This window comes from Carcharodon carcharias, chromosome 11 (assembly GCF_017639515.1).
Source record: "Carcharodon carcharias isolate sCarCar2 chromosome 11, sCarCar2.pri, whole genome shotgun sequence".
NCBI lineage: Eukaryota > Metazoa > Chordata > Chondrichthyes > Lamniformes > Lamnidae > Carcharodon > Carcharodon carcharias.
In genome coordinates this window covers 57,122,575-57,146,201 of record NC_054477.1, presented here as the reverse complement: position 1 = coordinate 57,146,201, position 23,627 = coordinate 57,122,575, and the positions used below count along the sequence as shown (strand labels likewise).

At 44.6% G+C, this 23,627-nt stretch overlaps 1 protein-coding gene across 2 annotated transcripts in view; it reads right to left on the bottom strand.

Moving 5' to 3' along the window:
- The window catches only part of micu2 (mitochondrial calcium uptake 2), a 515,235-nt gene extending 514,694 nt beyond the window's left edge, over window positions 1-541 (bottom strand). Inside the window, exon 1 of one of the 2 annotated variants that reach the window (XM_041199666.1) lies at window positions 291-541. In XM_041199666.1, the coding sequence (XP_041055600.1) occupies window positions 291-524 (234 nt within the window). In that variant the 5' untranslated portion in view covers window positions 525-541. The remainder of the gene's footprint in view (window positions 1-290) is intronic. The other variant, XM_041199667.1, reaches the window with a different exon arrangement.
- Between the last annotated feature and the right edge of the window lie 23,086 nt (window positions 542-23,627).

Below are 23,627 nucleotides of genomic sequence, written 5' to 3'. Positions count from 1 at the left end.
ACTATGTATCTTCCCCCACTGTAAACAAACTATATATCTTAACAACCACTGCGTGTGACAGTTGTGCGTTGCAGGTACTTAAAAAGTAAACTGAACTGCAAACCAGTAATTTAAGTTCATATTTGCTCTGAAACTGGGCCAACCCACTATCCTTGCGATACTTTATGTCGTCTAATAAGTTAAAGGACAGATCTTTGACAAGGAACACTGAACTGTCACTCTGTGGGTGCAGTGGTTGGTTCGTCAGCCCAGTCTCGGTGACAGGAGCCGAGTGCGGATTGTTGCCTTACCTGTTGCTCAGCAGCGTACACACTGTACCTGCAGCGCAGATCGCTGCCGCTCCACCAGCGACTGTTATCCTTGTGAAACACCAGGCCCCCGGCTAGCACCGCTCCAACTCCGGCTGTTCCAAATCCCATCAAGATCCCGGGACTCAGTCGCCTTCGGCTCACGGCCCTCCTCAGGCCGGTAGAAGTTGCTGCAGATTCCTTGAGGATCAACGAGAGAACCCTCCAAGCTGCCATCTTCCCGGAAGTGTGGAGAATTCTCGCGAGAGAGCTTCTCATCCCGCGCCAGCTGCAGCCTTGAGTGCAACATCTGGAGAGTCACCAAATAGGCCTCTGAACTGGACAAGGTTATATTTATTCTCATTTTAATAAATCCCATTTATTCCACTAAATTGGCAAGCTCTTGCCATTAGCCCACAGCAAAACCCATCCGGCCAGCCACTCCATGATCCATTCAAACTTTCTCCCATCCTTCTTCATCTAACTCTTATCTGCACAACCCTCTATTCCCTTCTCACTCATAGGCTTATCTGGCTTCCCTTTAACTGTGTGTATACTATTCGCCTCAACTACTCTCTGAGCTAGCAAGTTCCACGTTTTCACCATTCTGGCCAAAGACGTTTCTTCTGAATTTCCTACTTGATATCTTGATGGCTCCCTTATTTTGATGTCCTCTAATTTGGAAGTTTTACTATTTTTATTACACTACTACCACAGTACATTGGAAATGTCTCTCTGTGAATAGCATCATGCAATATATTTTGCTGTTAATCTTGTTATTGCACTTTTGTAAATTTCTCAACCACATTACAAAGTAACTAGAGATGACCAAGTGTGTAAATGTTTTCTTTATATTTGTGATAAAAACATATTTTATTTTCTAGAGTTCTTATTCATACATCTTAAAAATAAAACCATAAATATAATTATGTTTATGTGTGATTACCGTGGTGTTCCTTATAGTGAGTCTTTTTTCAGCTTATGTCTGTATCTTCTTAATTGTGTTGCTGACAGCTCTGTGTTTTTGTCCCTTCAAAGATGTACTTTCTTTTAATTATCTTGATGTTTTGCAATATGGGAATCTCTCTTTGTCCCTGTGTTTTTCTATTTTTATGTTTCTGTCTGACTTATCTTTGGCTTAGTGTACAGAGAATTTTGTCTCTGCATTGCCCATATTCCCCGAACATTTGTCTCCATTTATTCTGTCTTCTGATTGCACTGTCATCCGAGGTTGATGGACCAATGTGACATTGATCTGAACTTCCCCCAGATCACTCAAATTCTTCCAGTGGTTCAGAATTTGCAGCTTGCCTGTTCCCTGTGTGGAGTGGGAGTGGGGTGGAATTTGAGCAGGGGGAGTATTGTTAACATGGGAAGGATAGGGATAGTGGGATTCGTTGAGGGGAACGTGGTGGTTATTAATTGAAACTTGCCTCCTAACTTACACCAACTTCCATTCATCCGTCACCCTTGTGCTCATTGACCTACACTGGCTCCCGGTCCAGCATTCACCGAACACCTGAAATTGAAAATTCTCATTTTATGTTCAAATATCTGGGCAGAATCTTGTGGACGCAATGGGGGTCTCAGCCAGCCAGTGAGACCTCCGTGTTGCCTCTTTTAGGGAAGCCCTGCCACATTTTGTGCCACTCAGTCACTTACAGGCCAGTGGCTTTCAGCGGCATCCCTCCCCTACTCCTGATGCCGGATCCCTTGATCAGATACTGAGTGCTTTTGAATGAGAGACCACCCCCCCACCCCCAGGTTTGCTCTGTGGTTTGCTTGTTGTGTTCCCCACATGGCAAGCCCCCTCACCTGTTGCTGCATTACACTGGTGGCAGTGGAATGAGGCTCGTAAGAGGGCATTAATTGCCCATTTAAGGTCCTCAATTTGTGGAGCACAAAGTTCAGTGCATTTTCAATGCTGGAAAATGGAAAATTCATAGTACTATTTTACTCAACAATATTGAGCTACATATATTCTTGAAACGTTTCAGGAGTTTTATTTGCAACATTTCAATTCTGTATTAACTTTGTTAAACAGAATTAAAATTAAGAGATATTCTTAGTGTTTAATTTTAAATTTCATTTCAAGATGAATTTTTATTCCTAATAGAATCTAATTTCTTTTTAAATAAATGCTGTTATTTAATCACAGATCACATTAAAGTCAAACTCAGAATTGTTTCAAAGCTTAACTTTTTACAGAGATGCTTAAATACACTTATTATTCATATGATTTTTGGAAACTGATCCTTTATAATAGATATTTTATGATATGTAATCTTAAAACAAATGTTTCAGAAGAACTTTTAAATTAATACTTTGAGTAAAGACCATGTTTGAAATTTTGCTTTGAACTACAGCACTTTTAAAAAGACTAAATCCCCATCTGTTCTTTTTAAATGGTTTCATGGCTCTTTTTCTAATGTTATTGCAAAGGCACCTCCCCTTATTAAAAGTAAATAGGCACACAGCTTCATGTCAAATGTTTGTTTTATGTAAAAATAAACTTTAATTTGAGTCTCTACATCTGTTGTCTATACAGTGTGTACTGACATTTTATATGTTTTGATTTACCCTTTCAAGCCAGAACAAACTTAAGAAAAAATTATATAATGAAAAATTGGAGCTTGAATAAAGATTTTTACTGCCAGTTTGACATTAGAATGCTCTGCCATATTGGGCAGGAGTGTGTGGGTTTGGAAGCAGGTGGGGGATTAAATCTGGAAAAATGACAGCATGTCAGGACACTGGCTCCAAAACCTACTGACTTCCACATTTAACTGCAGCATGTTAGGCTGTGAGTGAGCTGCCCCATTGGGAAAGGTAGGTTGTCAATTTCAATAAGGTACCTGCTCAAATACAGCAATATTATCATGGCTTTTGCAACTTAACTGTGAGTCCATGGGTTTCCTGCATTTCCTGGAAGTCACCAGTGAAAGCAAGGTCAGAACACTATGTCAATTTAGGGGGCTGAAGACATGACAGGGAAAGATACCAATAAGTACTGAAACCTCACAGCTGCTTTATTGCCTGTTTATGTGGCAGTCTTTGTTCACAGTTCTTGCGCTAAGAGGTAACAACTTTGGAACATCTGACCGGCACTTTGGAGCTATGATCTGTCAGATCGACAAGGGTGTCACTTAGCTATTTTACTTTGGCCTCAAATAAGGATGAAGATAACCAACACCAGGAGTAGCACCAGCCGGTGCATCATCAGCATGAACAGGAGCAATCTGTTCCTCACAGACCTATAGCGCCCCAGGATTGAGAGAATCAGTTGACCGGTGCAAACCTCAGGCGGCCATACCCAACACTCAGGATGTAATGGCAAAGGATAAGCTTCCTCAACCTGTAGGAACAATAATGTTTCAGGAAGCTCAGGACCTCAGGTTCAGGTAGCAGACACCTGCAGCTTGCTGGAACAAGACCTGCTACTTGGATCTGTTTACTTCAACTTATGAACCACTGCTGTAGATAGAGCTAAGCAACCTCACAACCAACAGATCAGTTCAAAAAAGCAATCCTGCCACATTCAGATGTGAATGATGGTAGATGATTAAACATATAATGAGAGACTCCTTAAACATCCCCATCCATATTGATGGTGGAGTGTATCACATGAGTGCAAAGGACAAAGCTGAAGTGTTCACAACTATCCCCAGCTAGAAGTGTCATGTGGATCATCCATCGCAGTCTCACCAACATAGATGTCAGACTTAAGTTAATTCAATTCAATCCACATGCTATTAAGAAATTACAGAACTAACTGGATACAGCAAAGGCTATGGGTCCCAACAACATCCCACCTTGAGCAGTGCTGAAGATTTGTGCTCCAGAACAAGCCACACCACTAGCCAAGCAGTTCCAATACAGTTACAACATCTGACAAAATGGAAAATTACCCAGATATGGGTAATTTTGTGCTGTTCACAAAAAGTAGATCAAATCCAATCCAGCCAATTACTGTTCTATCAGTCTGCTCTTGATCATCAGCAAAATGATAGAAGGTGTCGACAGCCATCGAGCAGCATCAATTCAACAAGGACCTGCTCAATGATGCCCATTTTGGGTTCTGTCAGCACAGCTTTGGTTCCAACATGGACAACAGAGCTGAATTCCAGAGGTGAGGTGGGCAGTTGACCGAGTGTGACACCAAGAGCCCTAGTAAAATTGAAGTCAGTGATGATCAAGGGGAACACTCTACATTGGTTGGAATCATGCCTACCACAGGGATAGATGGTTGTGGTTGTTAGAGACTAATTATCTCAACCCCAAGACATCACTACAAGAATTCCTCAGGGTAGTGTCCTAGGCTCAACTATATCTGACCATTTCATCGATGACTGTCCTTCCATCATAAGGTCAAAAGTGTTGAGGTTCTCTAATAATTGCAGAGTGTTCAGTTTCAGTAATATTTAAACTGTTTCAGTGGCAGTAGGCAGCAAGCCCTGGACAACATCCAGGCTTAGGATGAAAAGTGACAAGTAAAGTTTGCACCACACAATGCCAATGATTGTCTCCAGCGGAGAGTTTAACTACCTCACCTTGACATGCCATAGCTGAGTCTCCCACCATCAAAATCCTGAAGGTTACCAATGACCAGAAACTGAACTGGACCAACCACATACTGTGGCTACAAGAGCAGGTCAGAGACTGTGTATTCTGTGGTGAGTGACACACCTTCTAACTCCCCAAAGCCTGTCTGCCATCCACAAGGCACATTCAGGAGTGTGATGAAATGCTCCCCACTTGCCTGGATTAGTGCCAATCCAACAACACACAGAGGCTTGACACCATCCAGTACAAAACAACCAACTTGATCCACACCCCACTCATCACCTTAAACATTCACTCCCTCCACCACCAGTGCAATGTGAGTACTGTGTGTACCATCTACAAAACACACTATAGTAATTTGCCAAGGCTTCTTCAACTGAACCTTCCAAACCTGCAACTCCAACACTTGGAAGGATAAGGGCAGCAAAGGGATGGGAACACCACCACCTGCAAGTTCCCTCCAAGTCAGACACTATCCACACTTGGAAATATATTGGTGTTCCTTCATCATCCTGGAACACCCTATCTATCAGCATTGTGGGAGTAACTTCGCCACATAGACAGCAGTGATTCAAGAAGGCGGCTCACCTCCACCTTCTCAGAGACAATTAGGGATAGGCAACAAGTGAAGCTCACATGCCATGAATCAATAAATAAAAAATAATAAAATGTCTTTGTATTCTGTTACATTTCTTCTGAGACCGTGGCCCAGAACTACTGTGGAGCGGCATTCATAGTCAGATTGCCATTCCGATTGAACTTTGCCACACCTTGAAGCTGCTCTGCATTTCTTGCCGGGCCTTCTGAGCCTGACTTCTCCAGAAATGCAGAGTGCAGCTGTATGGTAAGTTTAAAAGTCCATTGTGAATGTTAGTAAATGGGTGAATGGATGAGTGGATGAATGAGTGAATGTGTAGGGTGGTAGGGTGGATAAGTGAGTGAGGTAAGTGGGAAGGTAGCTGGGTGAGATGGTAAATGGATGAAGTGGTAGGTGGGTAGGGTGGCAAATGGGTGAGGTGATAGGATAGGGTAGGGTAGCAGTTGGGTAGAGTGTTAACTGAGTAGGCTGGTAGGTGAGTAGGGTGGTAGGTGGTTAGACTGGCAGCTTGGTTGGGCGATAGGTGGGTGCGGTGGGTAGATGGATGAGTGTGTAGGTGGGTTGGATGGGTAGTCGGGTCAGATCGGTGTGTAGTTGAGTCAGGGGATAGTCAGGTGCGGGGCCAGTTGTGTAGTTACCCAGATGTTAGACTGGGTTTTAATCTGCCTAATATTTCCTGGGGCAGAATTTCTTGCTCGGCGTGTGGGGGCGCACCCAACATGCTTGAACGTAAAATAGCGCGTGATGATGTCGGGCGAATGTCCTGATTTCATCACACACCCGCATGATATTTCGGTTGGCAGGCACATGTAGGAGTCGGCAGCGTGCCCGCCGACAATTAGGAGGCCTATTAAGGCCATTAACATTGCAATTACCAGGGATTTTTTGTTGCCCGTCCAAGATTACAATTGGCGGGCAGGCGGGCGAATCAGCCAGATGGCCTTTGCCTGTTTGAGGAAACCTCATCCAAGGGCAGGATGAGATTTCAGAGATTAATTTAAAAAAAGATAAAAATGTTCGGGTAGAATTTTTAGCATCCATACGTTTAGGTGACTCATTCTGATGTGTGGACATTTTTGTCGGCATTTTAAAATCTTTATTTATGGCTTTTGGATTCTTCAGCTCCAAGGCAGCTCTCTGCAGGTGACGGCTCATTTCCCAGCCGCTTCCAGGCACACTGACTGCACCCACACGTCAAACTCATAATACTGCCCCTGGGTAACTATCCAGGAAAGCACTGTGGAACTGTCCCAAGTCTCTGACTCCAGCTCAGAGTTGGAGACATTTGCGGAATGTCCTGGGGAACAGGAAAATTGCCCATCGGAAGTTCAAACTTCCTGGCCAGTTGCCATGTAGGTCAACATGTCGGCACTTCTGCAGGGTCCCAACGCACATCTTGGGTCATACATCCAGTCTCTGATGATCCAACGACTGGAAGATTTGGGCATATATGCTCGAGTGTTTCTAACAAGCCTCTTGAGACACATTACCAAAGGCCTTCTGAAAATCTATATATACTAGTCTCCTGTATTGTCTTCTCTATCCACTCACCTCTTCAAAAACACTTCGATTTGACTTGCCTTCAGTACAAACTCTGCTGGTTGATTTTGATTGGCCTATGCCTTTCTAAAGGTTCACTAATTTTATCTTGAATTATGGACACTCAGAATTTGTCCATAGCTGATATAAGATTAAACTGTCTATTGTTACCCAAGTTATTCTTCCCTCTCTTCTAGATGTTAAGTGCATGTGGTGACTCTCCATTACCATGGCACAATTTGTATATTTTGGGATGGCTGAAAAGTGATGGTCAGAGTCTTGCTATTTAATTTTGTACTTCTTTCAGTCAGCTAGACTCCATGCTATCAGAGTCTCTCAAATAATCCACCTTGCGATCTGATAATTTTTTTCAGAACCTATTCCTCTTTTGCCTGTATCCAGCACATGTTCCATATTTTCTTTAGCGCACCCATATTTTAGGTGTCAGCCTTAGCTCAGGTACAGCACTCTTGTCTCAATCCCTACTCCATTGAATACAACACATAATCTATATTGATACTATAGTGTGTAGTTATCAAAGGTACCATATTTTGAATTGGATCATGTCTTGACATCTAAGATGTGTCTAAGAGATTCCATGGTACTATTCACAGTAGAGCAGAATAATTCTCCCAATGAAATGCCCAACATTTATTCCTCAATCAATATTCTAAAAATAGATTATCTGGTGATTTATATTGTAGTTTAAAAAACATTGCCTTGTACAAGTTTGCCTATATTTTTCTCTATATTACAACACTCCAGCTGGTCCATTTAGCCTGGTCCATACACTCATGGTTATCCTTCATGATTAAAAAACTCTTACCCACCCATGACCATGTAATCTCCTGGGAGAAGTAAAGAAAGGTAAAATCCAAGGTTAGTTAAGGGGAAATTGAAAATATCCTTCTGACCCTTACTAAAAACTAATTCAGAAGACTATACTGACCATGACTTATGTTATTTGATACCTACCTCTTGTAACATGTAATCTTCCTTCCAGCCCTCTTTTGAAGATATACAGCAAACCATTACATAAGCTGGAACTTTTTCCATAGATCTACTTCTTTTTCTCCAGGTAGCATCCTTGATTACTCGAAGGTCACTGAACCATGATGCCGTGATTTTACTATGAGGCAGAGTGAGGAGGCAGACCCACGTCCACCTCAGCCAGAATAGGGAAAACACCTTGCGCTGTTGGCATTACTCTGAGCCACATGTTAGCCATCCAGTCAATTGAGCTAACCTGCTTTCCCCCCCACCCCAAAGCCTCCCCCCTCCATAGGCCTACTATTCTCTAGAAGAAGAATCATCTAACATCTAACCTTATTCTACCCTTATGCAGCTCATTAGCGTGACCCTTGGCCCTCCCCAACCTAGCTTAACCCTGAAAAGTCACTGATGCTGTTTGGGTTCTGCCAGGGCCACTCAGCTCCTAACCTCATTACAGGCTTTGTCCAAACATGGAGAAAAGAGTTGAACTCAAGAGATGAGATGAGAGTGACTGCCCTTGACATCAAGGCAGCATTTGACCAAGTGTTCACCATCTACAAGGCAGAAGTCAGGAGTGCGATGGAATACTGTCCACTCACCTGGATGAGTGTAGTCCAACAATAAAAAGCTCAAGACCATCCAATATAAAGCAGCCTGCTCGATTAGCACTGCATTTACCAACTTAAACATTCACTCCATCTACCACTGGCACACAGTGGCAGCAACAGGTACCATCTACAAGATGCACTGCAGTAACTCACCAAGGCTCCTTCAGCAGAACCTTACAAACCCGCAACCTCTACACCAAGAAGGCAAAGAGTCGCAGATGCATGGAAGCACCACCACCTACAAGTTCCCCTCCAAGGCATGAATTATGCTGAATTGGAACTATCACCATTCCTTCACTGTCACAAGTTCAACATTCTGGAACTCCCTCCCTAACAGCACTGTGGGTGTACCTACTGCACATGGACTGCAGCGGTTCATGTAAGCGGCTCACCACCAACTTCTCAAGGGCAATTAGGAATGGGCAATAAATGCTGGCCTAGCCAGTGAAGCCGACATCCCATGAAAAAATAATATAAAACATCTGGAAACCTGTGCCAAATTTGGGAGAGCTGTCCTTAAGACTAGTTACGCAACAACCTGACAGTCATGCTTACAGCATCATTCCTTACAATGTCCCATACTTCTCTATTATCATCCCTGGGTATGTCCTATCCCACTGGCAGGGTAGCCCCACCAGAGGTGGCGGGCACAGTGGTATACAAGTTGGAGAGACCGGCCTTGAGTGTCTTGAACTTTGACCCGGATTCCACGAGGTGTCATGGCATCAGGTCACACATGGGAACGGAAACGTCTTCCTTTTAAACATCACTTGGAAGAAGCATTGAGGATGGCAAGGACACAGAATGTACTCTGGGTGGGGGACTTCAATGCCTTTGTCAAGAGTGGCTCAGGAGCACCACTACTGACTGAATCCTTAAAAGCTTATCTGTCAGACTGAGCCAGTGGCAGGTGGTGAGGAAACCAAGAAGAATTAAGAGCATACTTGACCTTGTCCTTATGAATCTACTTGTCATGGGTGCATCTGTCCATAACAGTATTGGGAGGAGCCCCACTGTACAATCCTTGTGGAGACAAAGTCCTGTCTTCACAATGAGGATTCCCTCTATCGTGTTGCGTGTCACTGCCGCTATGCAAAATGGGATAGGTTCAGAACGGATCTAACAGTTCAAATCCGGACATTCAAGAGGTGCTGCGGGCCTTCAGCAGTAGGAGAACTGTATTCCACCACAAGCAGTAACCTCATAGCCTGGTATATCACTCACTCTACCATTACTATTAAGCCAAGGCTTGATGAGGAGTGTCATAGAGCAGGTTAGGAGCAGCACGAGGTATAATTAAAATTGATATGCCAAATTAAGCTACTACGCAGGACTACATGCCTGCTAAGCAGCTGAAGGAGCATGTTATAGACAGAGCTAAGACGTCCCAACGGATCAGATCAAACCTCTGCAGTCCTGTCATATCCAGTCCTGAATGGCACTAGGCAGTTAAACAGCTAATAGGTAGAAGAGTACACAACCCCATCCTCAAAGATGAGAGAGCCCAGAATGTCAGTGCAAAAGACAAGGTTGAAGCATTTACAGAGGCAGCCAGAAATGCTGAATGAACGGTTCATCTCAGCCTGTTCCTGAGGACATCACCATCACAGGAGTCAATCTTCTGCCAATTCGATTTACTCCACATGGTATCAAGAAGCAGCTGAGTGCACTGGTTACAAGAAAGGCCATGAGTTCTGGCAATATTCTGGCTGTATTGCTAAAGATTTTTACTCTAGAACTAACAGTGCCTGTAACCAAGCTGTTTCAATATAACTGCAAGACTGGCATCTAACTGACAAATTGGGAAGTTTTCCAAGTATGTCCTGTCCAATGTTCCCCCTAAGCTGCACAGCAATTCAATAGCACCCACACAGGCCAAGCACAATAAGTCAGCCCCTTTAAGATACTGCACCAGGATGGCTGGCTGCACAAAAAATTTAAAGGGATTGCACGCTTAACCAAATTGCCTGTGTACTCTTTAAAAAAAAGAGAGGATAAAGAGAGCCCTATCATGGTTCTGAGAGAGAGGAAAGAGGTGAAAATAGAAGTGCAAGAAATGGGAGGAACATGCTTGAAGACGCTGCTAACCCCAGTGGTGGGGAGTCCTTGGTTGAGGATAAAGGGAGACATATCAGAGGTGTTGGTAAGTAAGGTTGCATTACCAAAACAGATGACTTGGAGATGAACAAATTGGGAGAACGGAATTGAGTCCTTACAGGAAACAGGGTATAAATATTACTAAAGTGTAGTCATGTCAAGGTAGCATAGGATTTAGTGAACCTATAGCAAATATTCATTGATGACAGAGAAGTAGAAGATGGACCATGTGAAGGTGAGAGCAAGATGGACATTAGCAGAAAGGTTGGTGGAATTTTCCAGTTTAGGTCAAGCTACTGACTTACTGAGTATTTCCAGTATTTTTTTGTTTTAGTTCAGATTTCCCACATCTGCACTATTTTGCTTTTGGAAAGATGGTTGTGGTTGTTGGAAGCCAATCATCTCGGTCCCAGGATATTGCTGCAGGAGTTCCTCATGGTGGTGTCCTATGCCCAACTATCTTCAGCTGCCTCATCAATGACCTTCCATCATAAGGTCAGAAGTGGGGATGTTTGCTGATAATTGCACAATGTTTAGTGCCATTTGAAATGAATGTTTATGAATGAATGTTTAGTGCCCACATGCTGCAAGACCTGGACAACATTCAGACTTGGACTGATAAATGGTGAATAACATTTGCGCCACACAGGTACCAAGCAATAACCATCTCCAAAAAGAGAGAATCTAATCACCGCCCCTTGAAATTCATCAGCATTACCATCACTAAATCTCCCACCATCAACATCCTGGCAGATGTGCAGTGGGGGTGGAGTCACCTTTGGCCAGAAACTGAACTGGCCCAGCCATATAAATACTGTGGCTATAAGTGCAGGAGAGAATATTCCACAGTGAGTGACTCAGCTACTGACTCTCCATAGCTTGTCCAACATCCACCAGACACAAGTCAAGAGTATGATGGAATGCTCTTCATTTGCCTGAATATGTACAGATCCAACAATACTCAAGAAGTTCTACACCATCCAAAACAAAATAGCCCGCTTAATTGGCATCCCATCCACAACCTTAGACATTCGCTCTCTACTACCGATGCACTGTGGCTCCAATATGTACCATCTACAAGACGCACTACAGCAATTTGCCAAGACTGCCTCAACAACACCTTTAAAACTTGAGACTTCAACCACCCAGAAGGACAGGGCAGCATTACATGGGAACACCGCCACCTCAAGTTCTTTTTCAACCCACATACCATCAATATATTGGAAATATATTAGGATTCCTTCAATGGGTCAAAATCCTGGAACACCCTACAGAACAGCACTTCAGGAATACCTTCTTCTTCTTCTTGGGATCGAAGATGATTCGCTTCCATTCCAGTTCGATGGGTTCTCACTGAGTTCATTGTGCGATCTGTAAATTCTGCCACATGCGGGGTAGGTGGTGCTAGGAGGGTCAGGTAGATGAATTGTTGGGAGCTTTGTGTGTTTCCCCCAGTGCCTCAACTTCACCTCTGTGTGTTTCCAATTAAGTCTTTCAATGTGTTCGGTCCTTTCCCAAATGAACCTTTTACATTTTGGTCAGCCACAAGCCAGGGACTCCCATGAGTTGGTTGTTTCACCTCTTCAGGGATGCTTTGAGGACATCTCTAAAGCATTTCTGTTGTTCTTCTGGGAGTCTCCTACCACAATTGAGTTCTGTGTGGAGCAGTTGCTAGAGATCAACTCACAAGCACAAGGGCATGCATGGTTTCTTCAGTGCTATCAAGATGATCTATGACCCAAGCACTCAATGGCCCACCCCACTGAAAGCCAAACATGGAGGGGAGCTCATTAAGGACAGGAATGCAGTCAGCGTTCGCTGGAGAAAACATTTTGAAGAACTCCTCAACTGAGACCATGTTCAACTTGAACATCCTCAACTCCACTTCTCAATACCCCATCGACTCAGTCTCAGTGCCAAAACCATTCAGTCAAAAAACCATTCAACAACTGAAAACAAATTGGCCTTTGAAGCAAATGGAACCCCAGTCAAAATTCTGAAACACAAAGGAAATACGCTCCTAGCATGTTGCACAACCTAATATTCTTCATCTGGGAAAAGGAGCGCATGCCTCAAGGATGGTGTTGGGAGTATCTTCACCACACAGATGAGAATGGTTCAAGAAGATGACTGACCAACGCCTTCCCAAGGGCAATTATGCTGGATAATAAATGCTGGCCATATCCAATTAACAAATTTGAAACAACTTATTAGTGTCTACACTATCTAGTTCCTTGAGTATTTAAAAGGCCTTGTTCAAATCATCCCTGAGTGCATGTTTCTCTGAAGTATGTACACATCTTTTTAAGCTTGTCTGGGTTGCTAATTTGTTTTAAACTGGGAATCAATCTCAGGGACTTTGTATGAACCTTTCTCCAAAGCCTCAATATCATCCAACAAGCGAGGGGTCGAAAACTGGATATATTATTTTAAATGAGGCCTCACCAATGCCTTGTATAAGAATGAAACTTTTGCCTGTAACTTCTGATGGAGTGGCAATTGAGTCGGATTGCCACTCCGCTGGTAATAACTTGAAATCCAGCCGCTCCTATCTCGCCCGTCCTTCCAACTCAGGCCCATGACATATGCATAGCACAGCAGGTTCCCGTGGCCTACGGTCGAGGACAGCTCAGTTGAAGGTAAGTAAGCCATGCCCCCTTTTGATTTTTGCATTAACTAAGAAGCCAGGGAGAGGTTAAGTCTATCAAGTAAATGGACAGGGTTGGGTGGGGTCATGGGGCTGTAGTCAGGGGCGTTTAGCCAGAGGGGTAGGTGTCAGGGTAGGGGGTGTGTTGTAGTGGGGGGGTAATCAGTCAGGAGGGTGGGTCGGGTGGTCTGGGGTGGGGGGGGATGTAGTCGGGGTGGAGGGTGTAAGGGGTATATTCTGGGGGGGAAGGGGGCGTAGTTGGGGGTGATCAGTTGTAGTGGGGGAGAGAGTAGGGTGGTCCGGGGAGAGGGTGCAGTGAGGGGGAAAGTGTAATTGGGGGTTGTTTAGTTGTGGGGGGTGTGTAGCCAAGGGTTGTAGTCGTAGGAGGCGGGGGGTTGTAGTCGGGGATCCTGTGTGGATTGAGGGGGGTGGTCGGGGTTTCCCGCGCTTGGGGTTGTGATTAGTCAGGGTGGAGTTGTGGGGCTAGTTAGCAGGGGTGGGGGGTTAGTCAGGGGTCCTGTTAGGGTTCGGGGGGTGGTTGGGGATCCTGTGGGAGTGTTGGGGAGTAGTGGGCAGGGGGTCAGGGAGGGCTAGTGGGTGGGCTGGAGAACAGTTGGGAGGGGGTGTCCCACGGGGGAAGAAGGTGGGGTGTTGAAGAGTCCCATGTGGGGTCGAGGGGGTGCAGTGGGGGATAATTGAGAGTTCCATGGGGGATCGGGGGGAAGGTCAGTACAATCATTACCCAGGAGCTATAAGCGGTTTTAATTCTTCTAAAGTGTTCTGTGTAGCCATTTCTGTTTGACAGTTGGAACCATCCGAAGATATAAATCACATTTTTGGATGGTTCCCAATGCAGGGCAATTGCCACGCTGTCCTTACCTGGGTACCCCCCCAGATACGCTGCCCTGGAGCTCGGAAGTTACGGATCAAATATGTTTTGTTTTACACTGAGTAATCCTGTGGATGCAGCCCAGTACCTGTTTGCTTTAGATGATGCTGCCAGACCTGCTGAGTTTTTCCAGGTAATTCTGTTTTTGTTTTAGCTTCACTGTGTTGGCCAGGAAATTTGGACAGAAGTTTTGGTCTGGGGTCAGGACCCAGACGTCGAGCGCATTTTTGGGTCCCAATATCTTGCAGCACTTCGGCACCTATTGCCCAACCTGATTTTAAAGAGCAGGCCACATAGTGGCCCAATGGTACATTGAATGCCCAATTATGGGCAGTGGAGGAGGGAAGCTACAGGATAACAACGGGGCAGGAGAGATTTTAAAAGGATTTGGAAGCCTTTATTGTGGTTGTCGGTTTAAGGGAGAAGGCAGAAAGAGATGAACAGTGCACCCACAGAAGGACAGGCACTCATGCCAGGGCAGCTCCCCATTTTAGTGATGCCTCCCTTTAGGCTCTCTGGGAGGTACATGGTCTATTTCCAGAGAGTGGCAGGAGAAGGCCAGCCAGATCAAATATTCTTGGCTGTAGGTGGCAGAGGAAGTGAGTGGACATGCTGTGGTGAGGAGAACCTGGATTTAGTGCTGCAAAAGGTTTAAAGAGATTTTAAAAGGATTTGGAAGCCTTTATTGTGGTTGTCGGTTTAAGGGAGAAGGCAGAAAGAGATGAAGAGTGCACCCACAGAAGGACAGGCATCCATGCCAGGGCAGCTCCCCATGCTGACCTTTTGCAGACTGGCAAGCCAAGTGCAGTATTGCAACCGGGTGACAGGCCTCCACGTCTGCATCACAAGCATACACGTGAGTTGAGCATCCTAAGAGCACATACCCTCCTACATACATGTGTGCCCTGGAGCACCACTGAGCTGTGGGCAAAGCTCACCTCTCTATTGGAAGGGCAGGGGGCAACACTCTGGCCAGTGACATCACATGGTTGTGCAGCTGAATGCTGTGAAGTTTGCACATTGGCCTTAATTCTCACTATCTTGACCTTGCAGAAGAAAGTGCATAATGCCAGAGAAAGGGCTCATTTGACTGATGGAGTCCTAAATCTGGCCATTCTGACAACAATGGAGGAGGTGACCCTTGGCCTGGCCAGGCTAGTAGCACATGAGGGAATGGGCGATGGTGAGAAGGGAGAGGAATCAGCTCTATAGAAGCAGATAATGACAGATGCAATTTAGTAATGACACCTTCTTATATCTCCCACAGGATCAGATGTGGGTCGTGGGGGTGCAGGGAGGGGGGAAGCTGGGGAGGCAATACAGGCCAAAGTGACAGCATCAGCATCATCTACTAGAGCAGGAAGACACAAATGAACTTGCACATCATACCAGTCTAGCGCACCCTCCACCAGGGCAAACACACAATAGAACAAAAGGCACAGGGTGACCGACACATCAGTCAGGAGGTGAGGGAGGCAGAGGGAGCTGCGGTAAGGCCCCATCAGAGGATGGAGGACAGACATAGCCATGTTCAGCAGGATGAAGACGCAGAGCATTGGGTATCACAAACAAGAGCAGCAGTGGGAGATGTGTGCCCAAATGTCAAAGCTCCCTGAGGCTAAGCTAGGCCATTTCAAAGGGCATTTAACATTGCTGTGTGTCTGGAGTGACATGTAGTACAGACCAGGTAAAGACAGCAGATTTCCTTCCCTAAAGTCATTCACAAGTAAGATGGGTTTTTACAACAATCATCAATGGTTTTATGGTCACCATTACTGAGACTCGCTTTTTTAAAGTTTTAATTCTAGTGTTATTAATTGAATTTAAATTCCACCAGCTGCCATTGTGAGATTTGAACCCATGTCCCCAGAGCATTAGCTTGGGCCTTTGGATTAGTCCAGTGACATTACCACTCCTCACCACCTTCCCGAGAGTTCATCTATGAAATGTGCTCCCCATGTCTCAGGTGTATGAGCTCATCCATTGAGAGAGTGGTCAATATCTTGGAGAGACATATGAGGCATCAAGCTTGAGTGGATGCAAGGACACTGCACTGACTGCTGGACAATGAATGTCACTTAATGCAGCATTGACCAGTCAGTGGTACCGACGGTGCAATGACGAGTGGATGCCATCTGGTTGTCCACTCAGACATTCAAGCAGCCAATGAAAGAACTGACAGTTAGCAATGAATGTCCTTCAGTATGCACCTTTACCATTTAACGCACCCATGTCTAATGCACTCATCATTTAGCCCCTCCCTAGGCACCATCAATGCAAAAAGGCCCTGTGGCAGCAGCTGCCCCTGCATCATTGTATGTGTCTTAGCTAGTTGTGGTACCCACCCTGGCACCCCAGTGTCAAGGATAACTGCCTAAGGTATCTGAACCTCATCCACACACAAGTGAGCTGCCTGATTCCAACTCATCCTCAGCCACAGGGACAATAGGAGCAGCCAAATTGAAGGCCTTCGCTTTGGTAGACTCACAGTTTGGCTCACTTGGGTGACGCTTGTTATACTTTTGATATGCAACTGAATTGAGGTATTTTAATGAAGATGATTGTGATAACAACCAGACTTCTGTAATTCTAATGATTAATGGGTTAAAAGCACAGGAATTAAGAGAATTCAGTGTTAGTTCACTTAGTATGGCAGTTGGAGACATGACTTCCCAGGAATGCTGGGACCAGAGGAACATGTATGATTTGTTTGCATGTTGGATTTGCATCCTCACCCATAGAAAGGTGAGAACATGAGCTGTTTGTCTCCCAGGGGAAGGAGCTGTCAGGAAAAAAGTGCTTGAATATGAACAGCGCAGGCATCCCTTCCATCCTGATCGATGCCTGGAGGCCTCAGCCAGATTTGTGGAAGAGGAGGTGGTAGTGGAGTAGGGTCTTCTGCTTCTCCATCAGTGAGGCCCCACCTCTTTGAAGGGCCATGTTGTGAAGAGTGCAGCAGACCACTACAATCTGAGACACCCTTGGGTGAGCATTCTAGAGGGCACCTCCCAGTTGTCAAGGCACTGGAACCGCATCTTGAGCACTCCAATGGTGGGCAGTCATCTCTTCAATGGATATTCTTAGTCTCCAAGCTACCACCTATGCAGTCCCTTTGGTGGCATGAACAGCTGTGGCACCTGCAATTGCCTAAGGATAAAGGAATCATGGCAGCTGCCCGGACACCATGCACACACCTGAAGCAAACGTTTTTGGTGGTTGCACACCAGTTGGGTGTAGAGAGAATGGAACCCCTTCCTATTAAGGAATACCCTTGTCTGCTCTGCTGGTGCCTTGATGTCTACATGGGTGCAATCCCCTGCACCTAAGGGAGTCCAGCAAAGAGTCAAAGCCCACTGCCCTCTGTGCCTGTGCGGTCCCATCAGTGGTGAGCTTGGACTGGTTGGGTGAATGGCCTGTTTCTGTGCCAAATATCATATATAATATAATGCATTATCTCCTGTATGCCGTGATGGGCAGCTGACTACGAGATGCCAGTGAGGTCCCCTGCTACCCCTTGGAAGGACCCAAAGGCAAAGACGTTCAGTCACTTTGACAGCTGCTGGCAGGCGTGCCAATGCGATGATGGAGGTAGCCCTCCATCTGTGCACACAATTGTTCTACCATCTGCTATAATAGGCATATCTTTTGGTGACAGTAATACTCTATGTGGAGTGTATAGCCTTTTTCCCTCCTTGCCCTTCATCCAAGACCTCTGCCTGCTTCAGGAGCAATGACCTGGACATGCTGTGTGGCTCCATTTGCCTTCACAGCTACCCACTGACTTCTGCATGTGCATCCAGAGGGCCTCCTGGCCCCCTATGGATACAAACTATCTCTCCGTCTTTGCACCTCTTCCTCCAAGGCCTCCAGTACAACTTTTGAAAACATTTGAAACTCTCTCTCATAGTCTTTTCTAGATCAGATTTAGCTCAAAAAAGATTCCTATCACCTGTGTAGCCACAACACTTTAAGCAGGGCAGGCTAGCTTTAACTTGTATTAGCCATTGACAATATTGGCCTGCTGCTCAGGCATCCAGGCAATCAGGAGCATCCTGAGTGGCAGTTCCTCAACACTGTTCACCCCCAAATCCAAGTACTCAGCCACATCTCCATGTTTGGCCTCCCTTGCCTCCAGATGTGAGGTCAGAGCTACCTGTATATTCCTGCTGTGCCCCTGTAGGTTCATTCCCCTTCTAAGTGCTCCCAGACTAGCAGAGTTACCTCTATACTACCTTTGCACACTCAATAGTCAATATGAATGACTGAAAGAGCAGTTCTCTGAGCCATTCCCCTCTAATGCACTGCAGTTAAAGGGACCTGCCACAGTGATTGATTGCCTGCTATAATACCACCTTTCACTTGGGGATGTGGTTGCGACCCTTTGTGGTCCCCATGCCTGAAACCAAAAATCATTTGCTGCCTTTTAACCTTTAACTGGCTATTAAGTGCCTCATTTACATGCTCAAGTGCTGAACAACTTTGTGAAGTATTTGTGGGGCTTGCCAGAATACAGGTCCCAATGCCTCTTTAAAAATCATTAGTGGGCAGGAGCATATTGGAGAGCTGACACATTGCACCAGGATCCGATTTTGTGCCCTCGCCCACCTCCTGACCTGCTGCTTCCATGGATGGAAAATTCTGTCCCTTAAAGTTTTAAGATTATGAACTATGACACTGAGGTTTTCTACTTTCAGCATTGACTTCAGCTCGCTTCTCTGTGGGGTGTATATATGTTTCAGATTAGTCCTCCTTATGTGCATAATATTACACTTGTCTAAGTTGAATACAATTTGACAAACATGGGCTCATTCCTCCAGCAGATTTAGATCTGTTTGTAGTTTGGTCTCCTGTACAGTTCTAAAATTTTCACATATACCTTGGTATCATCTTCAAACTTGTGGATCATTTCCCTACCATCTACATCTAGGCCATTAATAAAGATAGTAAACAGCAAAGGCCTTAACACCGATCCCTGTGGGATACCAGTAGTAATTGGACTCCAAGCAGTACCATAGATATTGACAACAATTTTTTGCCTACAGGCATGCAGTGAAATGTAAATTATTGTAGCAGCTTCCCACTAATTCTACTGGGTTCTATCTTGCAGAGCAACCTATTGTGAGTTGCCTTATCAAAGGCACCTTGAATGTCCTGGTACATAAAGTCTACTGAGTTACCCTCATCCACTAACCCACTGACTTGTTCAAAAGATTATTCAGACACAACCAGGGCTAAGTTTCTTTACCCCTGAAACCGGGCACAGGGACCGTGATATGCAATTAACATGTGCCCATTAACTGCAACTCAGGCAGCAAACTGCACGTTGCTGCTGGTTTACATGCTAGCAGCATCCAGCCAGCACTAACCACAGGGCTAATTGTCTGGATGCCTGATCAGGGGTCAATATTGTCAGTAGCTAACACCAGTTAAAGCTAGCCTGCCCCGTTTAAAGGGGAAATTCATTGGGGCTGCACAGGCGCTGGGAGTCTTTTATAAACTGAATCTGATCTGGAAAAGACATAAGAATGGCACACCATGGGAGAGAGTGACTCCAAGGTTTGCAAATGTTGCACTGGAGACCTTGGACAAAGAGGTGCAAAGACGGAGGGATGGTTTGTATCTGTAAGGCGCCAGGAGGCCCTCTGGGTGCACATGCAGAAGTCAGTTGAGAGCTGCCGCAGTGCCTCATTTACATGCTGAAGCGCTGAACGACTTTGTGAAGCATTTGTGGGCCTTGCCAGAATACCAATGGAGACCAATGCCATGAGTGCCTCAAGAAGTTTAATGACATTATATCAAGATCAGTGACTTCAAATGTCATATCCTACCAACTGTACCATTAGCCTCAGAAACTGTTCAATTCACCACAGCCCAATCACTCACCTACCAACAACCTCTATCAGGACTCACACCTCACATTCATTTGCTCCACTGTATCCTCATACACTTCACAGCCTTACACCCATGTCACAGCTTTCACACACTGCCAGCTTTTCAACCATGACAGCTGCATCAGCCAAACAGATTGCATGACACTCACTGACATCTCTCTCTCTCTCGAAGGACAAGGTGGCACACAACCAGAGGCAATAGCACCTGAGTGGAGGGGGACAGGCACAACTGCATGTCCTAAACCCCATGGAGGAGATGGTGCTGGCAATTACTGCATGCCCATTACTGAGACTGTGGATAGAGAACTGTGGCTGAAACCATCAAAGGTAATGGTATCCTCATATCTAAACCACTTTCTGACATCCCATCTCCCCGTCACCCCACACTCTCTTCTGATTTACAAATTGCACTGATAGAAGCAAGCACCTCTTACTTACCCCCCTACTCCCTGCAACACACCCTTACCCTTGTGCCTTTCTTTTTTCAGATACCCAGGAAGTGCAACCTGGTCAGGCAGAGGAGGAACAGCAAGAAGACAGTGATAATGAAGACACAACATCATCGTTTGATTTCACACTTGCAGCCACCAGCTCAGACACTGGCATGCTGCATAATTTAGAGAATAGCCTAGAGACAGGATCTGCATATGATGTGGCTTTGGGCACAAATGGTCTGCTGCTGGAGTAGGTGGCAAGGATAGTGAAGATGCCAACTTGACAATAAGGTCACACATGATTTCTGATACAGTGAACTCAGATGAGCACTTCCATGGAGCAGCATAAGAAGAGGGCTGATGGATATGCACAATCAAATGCTTGGTGCATTGGTAAGCCTGCCAGGAAATCTACAGTCAATATCAAGGAGCATGGAGGAGTCTGTCACCAACTTGGTACAGGCTTTGCATGGAGCTTGGAGGTCATTCTTTCAGGCATGGAAGTGTTGCCGAACTCAATCCATTTGTGAATCCAACCATGATGCAATGCCTGATGATTGATGTCTCAGTTCCATTGCAGCACAAGCTGCTGCTACCATAAATCTGAATGCTGCTCTGAAGCAATGAAAGATCAGCTTACTGCAATGGAAGTTCAGACTGCTGCCATCAACAAGGCTTCCAGGGTCTCACAGCAGTCCGGCAGCCCAATCCCTAATGGATTATTAGGATTCCTGCACCGCTGCTCTCAGAGGTGGTGGTGGCTCAATTGAGCATGGACCTGCTATTCTCTCTCAGGATGATGTGCCTGCCAATCTGCCAGTGCCTTTGCTGTTGCCTGTCAGCCAGACAGCTCAGACTGCTGCTGACCATGCTGAGCTGGTGCCTTCTAGGCCCTAAGTTGCTCAAGGTTGTCCTCCAAGGCCACTGCAGTCTCCTCCACTGTAGGTCAGCAGCCTTCCTCCAGCCATGCTGCAGCCTCTAGGTTAGCACTGTAAAGGAGCAGTAGGACAAACAAAGGCACATGGAAGGCAAGCACTAAGAGAATGCACAAGGGTGACTGATTGCTGATTCTTGTTCTCAATATTCAATGATTTGAGTTCAAAGTGTGGTTTTGAATGCTTGTGCTGGGTTTTATTTTTGAAATATGGTTAAGTAGATACTGTAATGTTCAGTGACAGAGGGAAGGAAAGGTGTGGGACTGTTAGCTAATAGAGAACTGAGGTTGCAGTTCCTGTTATTGCCCTCAGATGAGTCATCTCAGGAATGCTTAAATCTCTTCATGGCCCTTGTCCTCCACACAGTTGGTAGCATGCCTTCAGTCGTCTGAGCCCTATGATTGAGAATAACCTCCATGAATCTCTGCTTCATTGCCTCACTCTCCTACTTTAAGCCCCTCCTTAACACCCATCTCTTTGACCAAGTTTCTCGTGATCCCTCCTAATACTTCAGTCTTTGGTTTAGCATCAATTTCTTTGTCCAATTACATTTCTGTAAAGCATCCCCAGATGCTTTTCTACTTTAATTGTGATTTATAAATGCTATTTGATGTTGTTGTTGTACTTTAAGAAGCACGCTCACAACTGTTCTGAACTTTTATGGTGCAGGATCATTCCTGGCTGCCTCAGGGGACATGACAAATATCAGCCAATTAACCATGCAGAGATGAGTTAAACAAGCCATAAATGCATTGTCCAGAGAAAAAGACTATAATTCCCCAGAGTCACCATGCAGTCAGAGCTCCAGTTCAAAGTTTTTACCTATTTATTTCTGCAATCATTATGGGAGGTCTCTATTTCCATTGAATAAATTCCACAATTTTCTTTATTGATTTCAAGTGAAGACAGAGAGAAGACAGCCAGATAAGAATGATTGAATGAAAATGTGCTTATTCAGCAAGTAAGGAAAACTTATTGATAGGTAAACTATAGAGACACCCTGGAGATTTTGCTTTTTAATTTAATTGTACTCATACAATGGGCTTGGTAGGATAGAGTTTGAGTGGGAGAGAGAACATCAAAATGTTAGTAATAGGTGTAAACAATCTAAATGGAACATCAAGATAAAAGCAAAATATTGTGGATGCTACAGTTCTGAAGAAGTCATACAGACTTGAAACGTTAACTCTCTCTACAGATGCTGTCGGACCTGCTGAGTTTTTCCAGCATGTTCTGTTTTTATTATTAAATGGAACATCATGTCCTTTAAGTTACACACCTTGTCATATTCCACCCTGAGCTGGACATAAGTCATTGTTCCTTTATTTTCACTGCAACAAAATCCTGGAATTGCCTTCATAAGCACTATCATGGGAAAACAAATATCACAAGGTTAAAGGGAAAGGTCAAACATTCAAATTTGAAATTTGCAGTAATAGGGTAGCTCACCAAGCTATGAGAAAATGTTTAAAGAGCTAATATACATTTATCTGAAATATAAAGATCAAAGAGAAGATTCATGTGCTTAATGCCATGTGGGCAATAGACAATGTAGAAATTGAACAGTAATTTGTGAAGAACAAAAAGCCAGGGATCACAATCATAAGACTTGGGCAACCAACAGCTCAATGTGATCTAAATCATACCTTTTTTAACATAGTTGTAAATTTCTGAAATAAACCATTATAAATTGTAGTGAAGGCTGCATCTGTATAGCCTTTTATGAAGAAAATTGATAAATTACTGATTTAGAAGGAACGAACAGGATAAAGCATTCAGATAGAATATGCAGGCCCATAAAATCGCAACTTGGTTAGTATTTGAAAGATAAAGATAAATTAATATTCCAGATTAGACCCTTCACCATAATGTTCCGAAATGTTAATTTATCTTTCTTTTCCAGATGCTGACTGACATGTTGTATATTTCAAGCATGTTTAAATTTTTATCTTAGATTTCTGGCCGTTGCAGGTTTTCTTTTTATCTCCAGAAAAGTTGCTGGGAGTTGGTTGAACTGAACTACTTAATTTAATTCCCATCATTCTTATTTCTCTTTATTTATGTTTTGTGTTTGACATTAAAAAATGTAAAATTTTCAGTACAAATTCAAATGAGGCCAAAAAATTTCATTCTATAAAGTACCAGG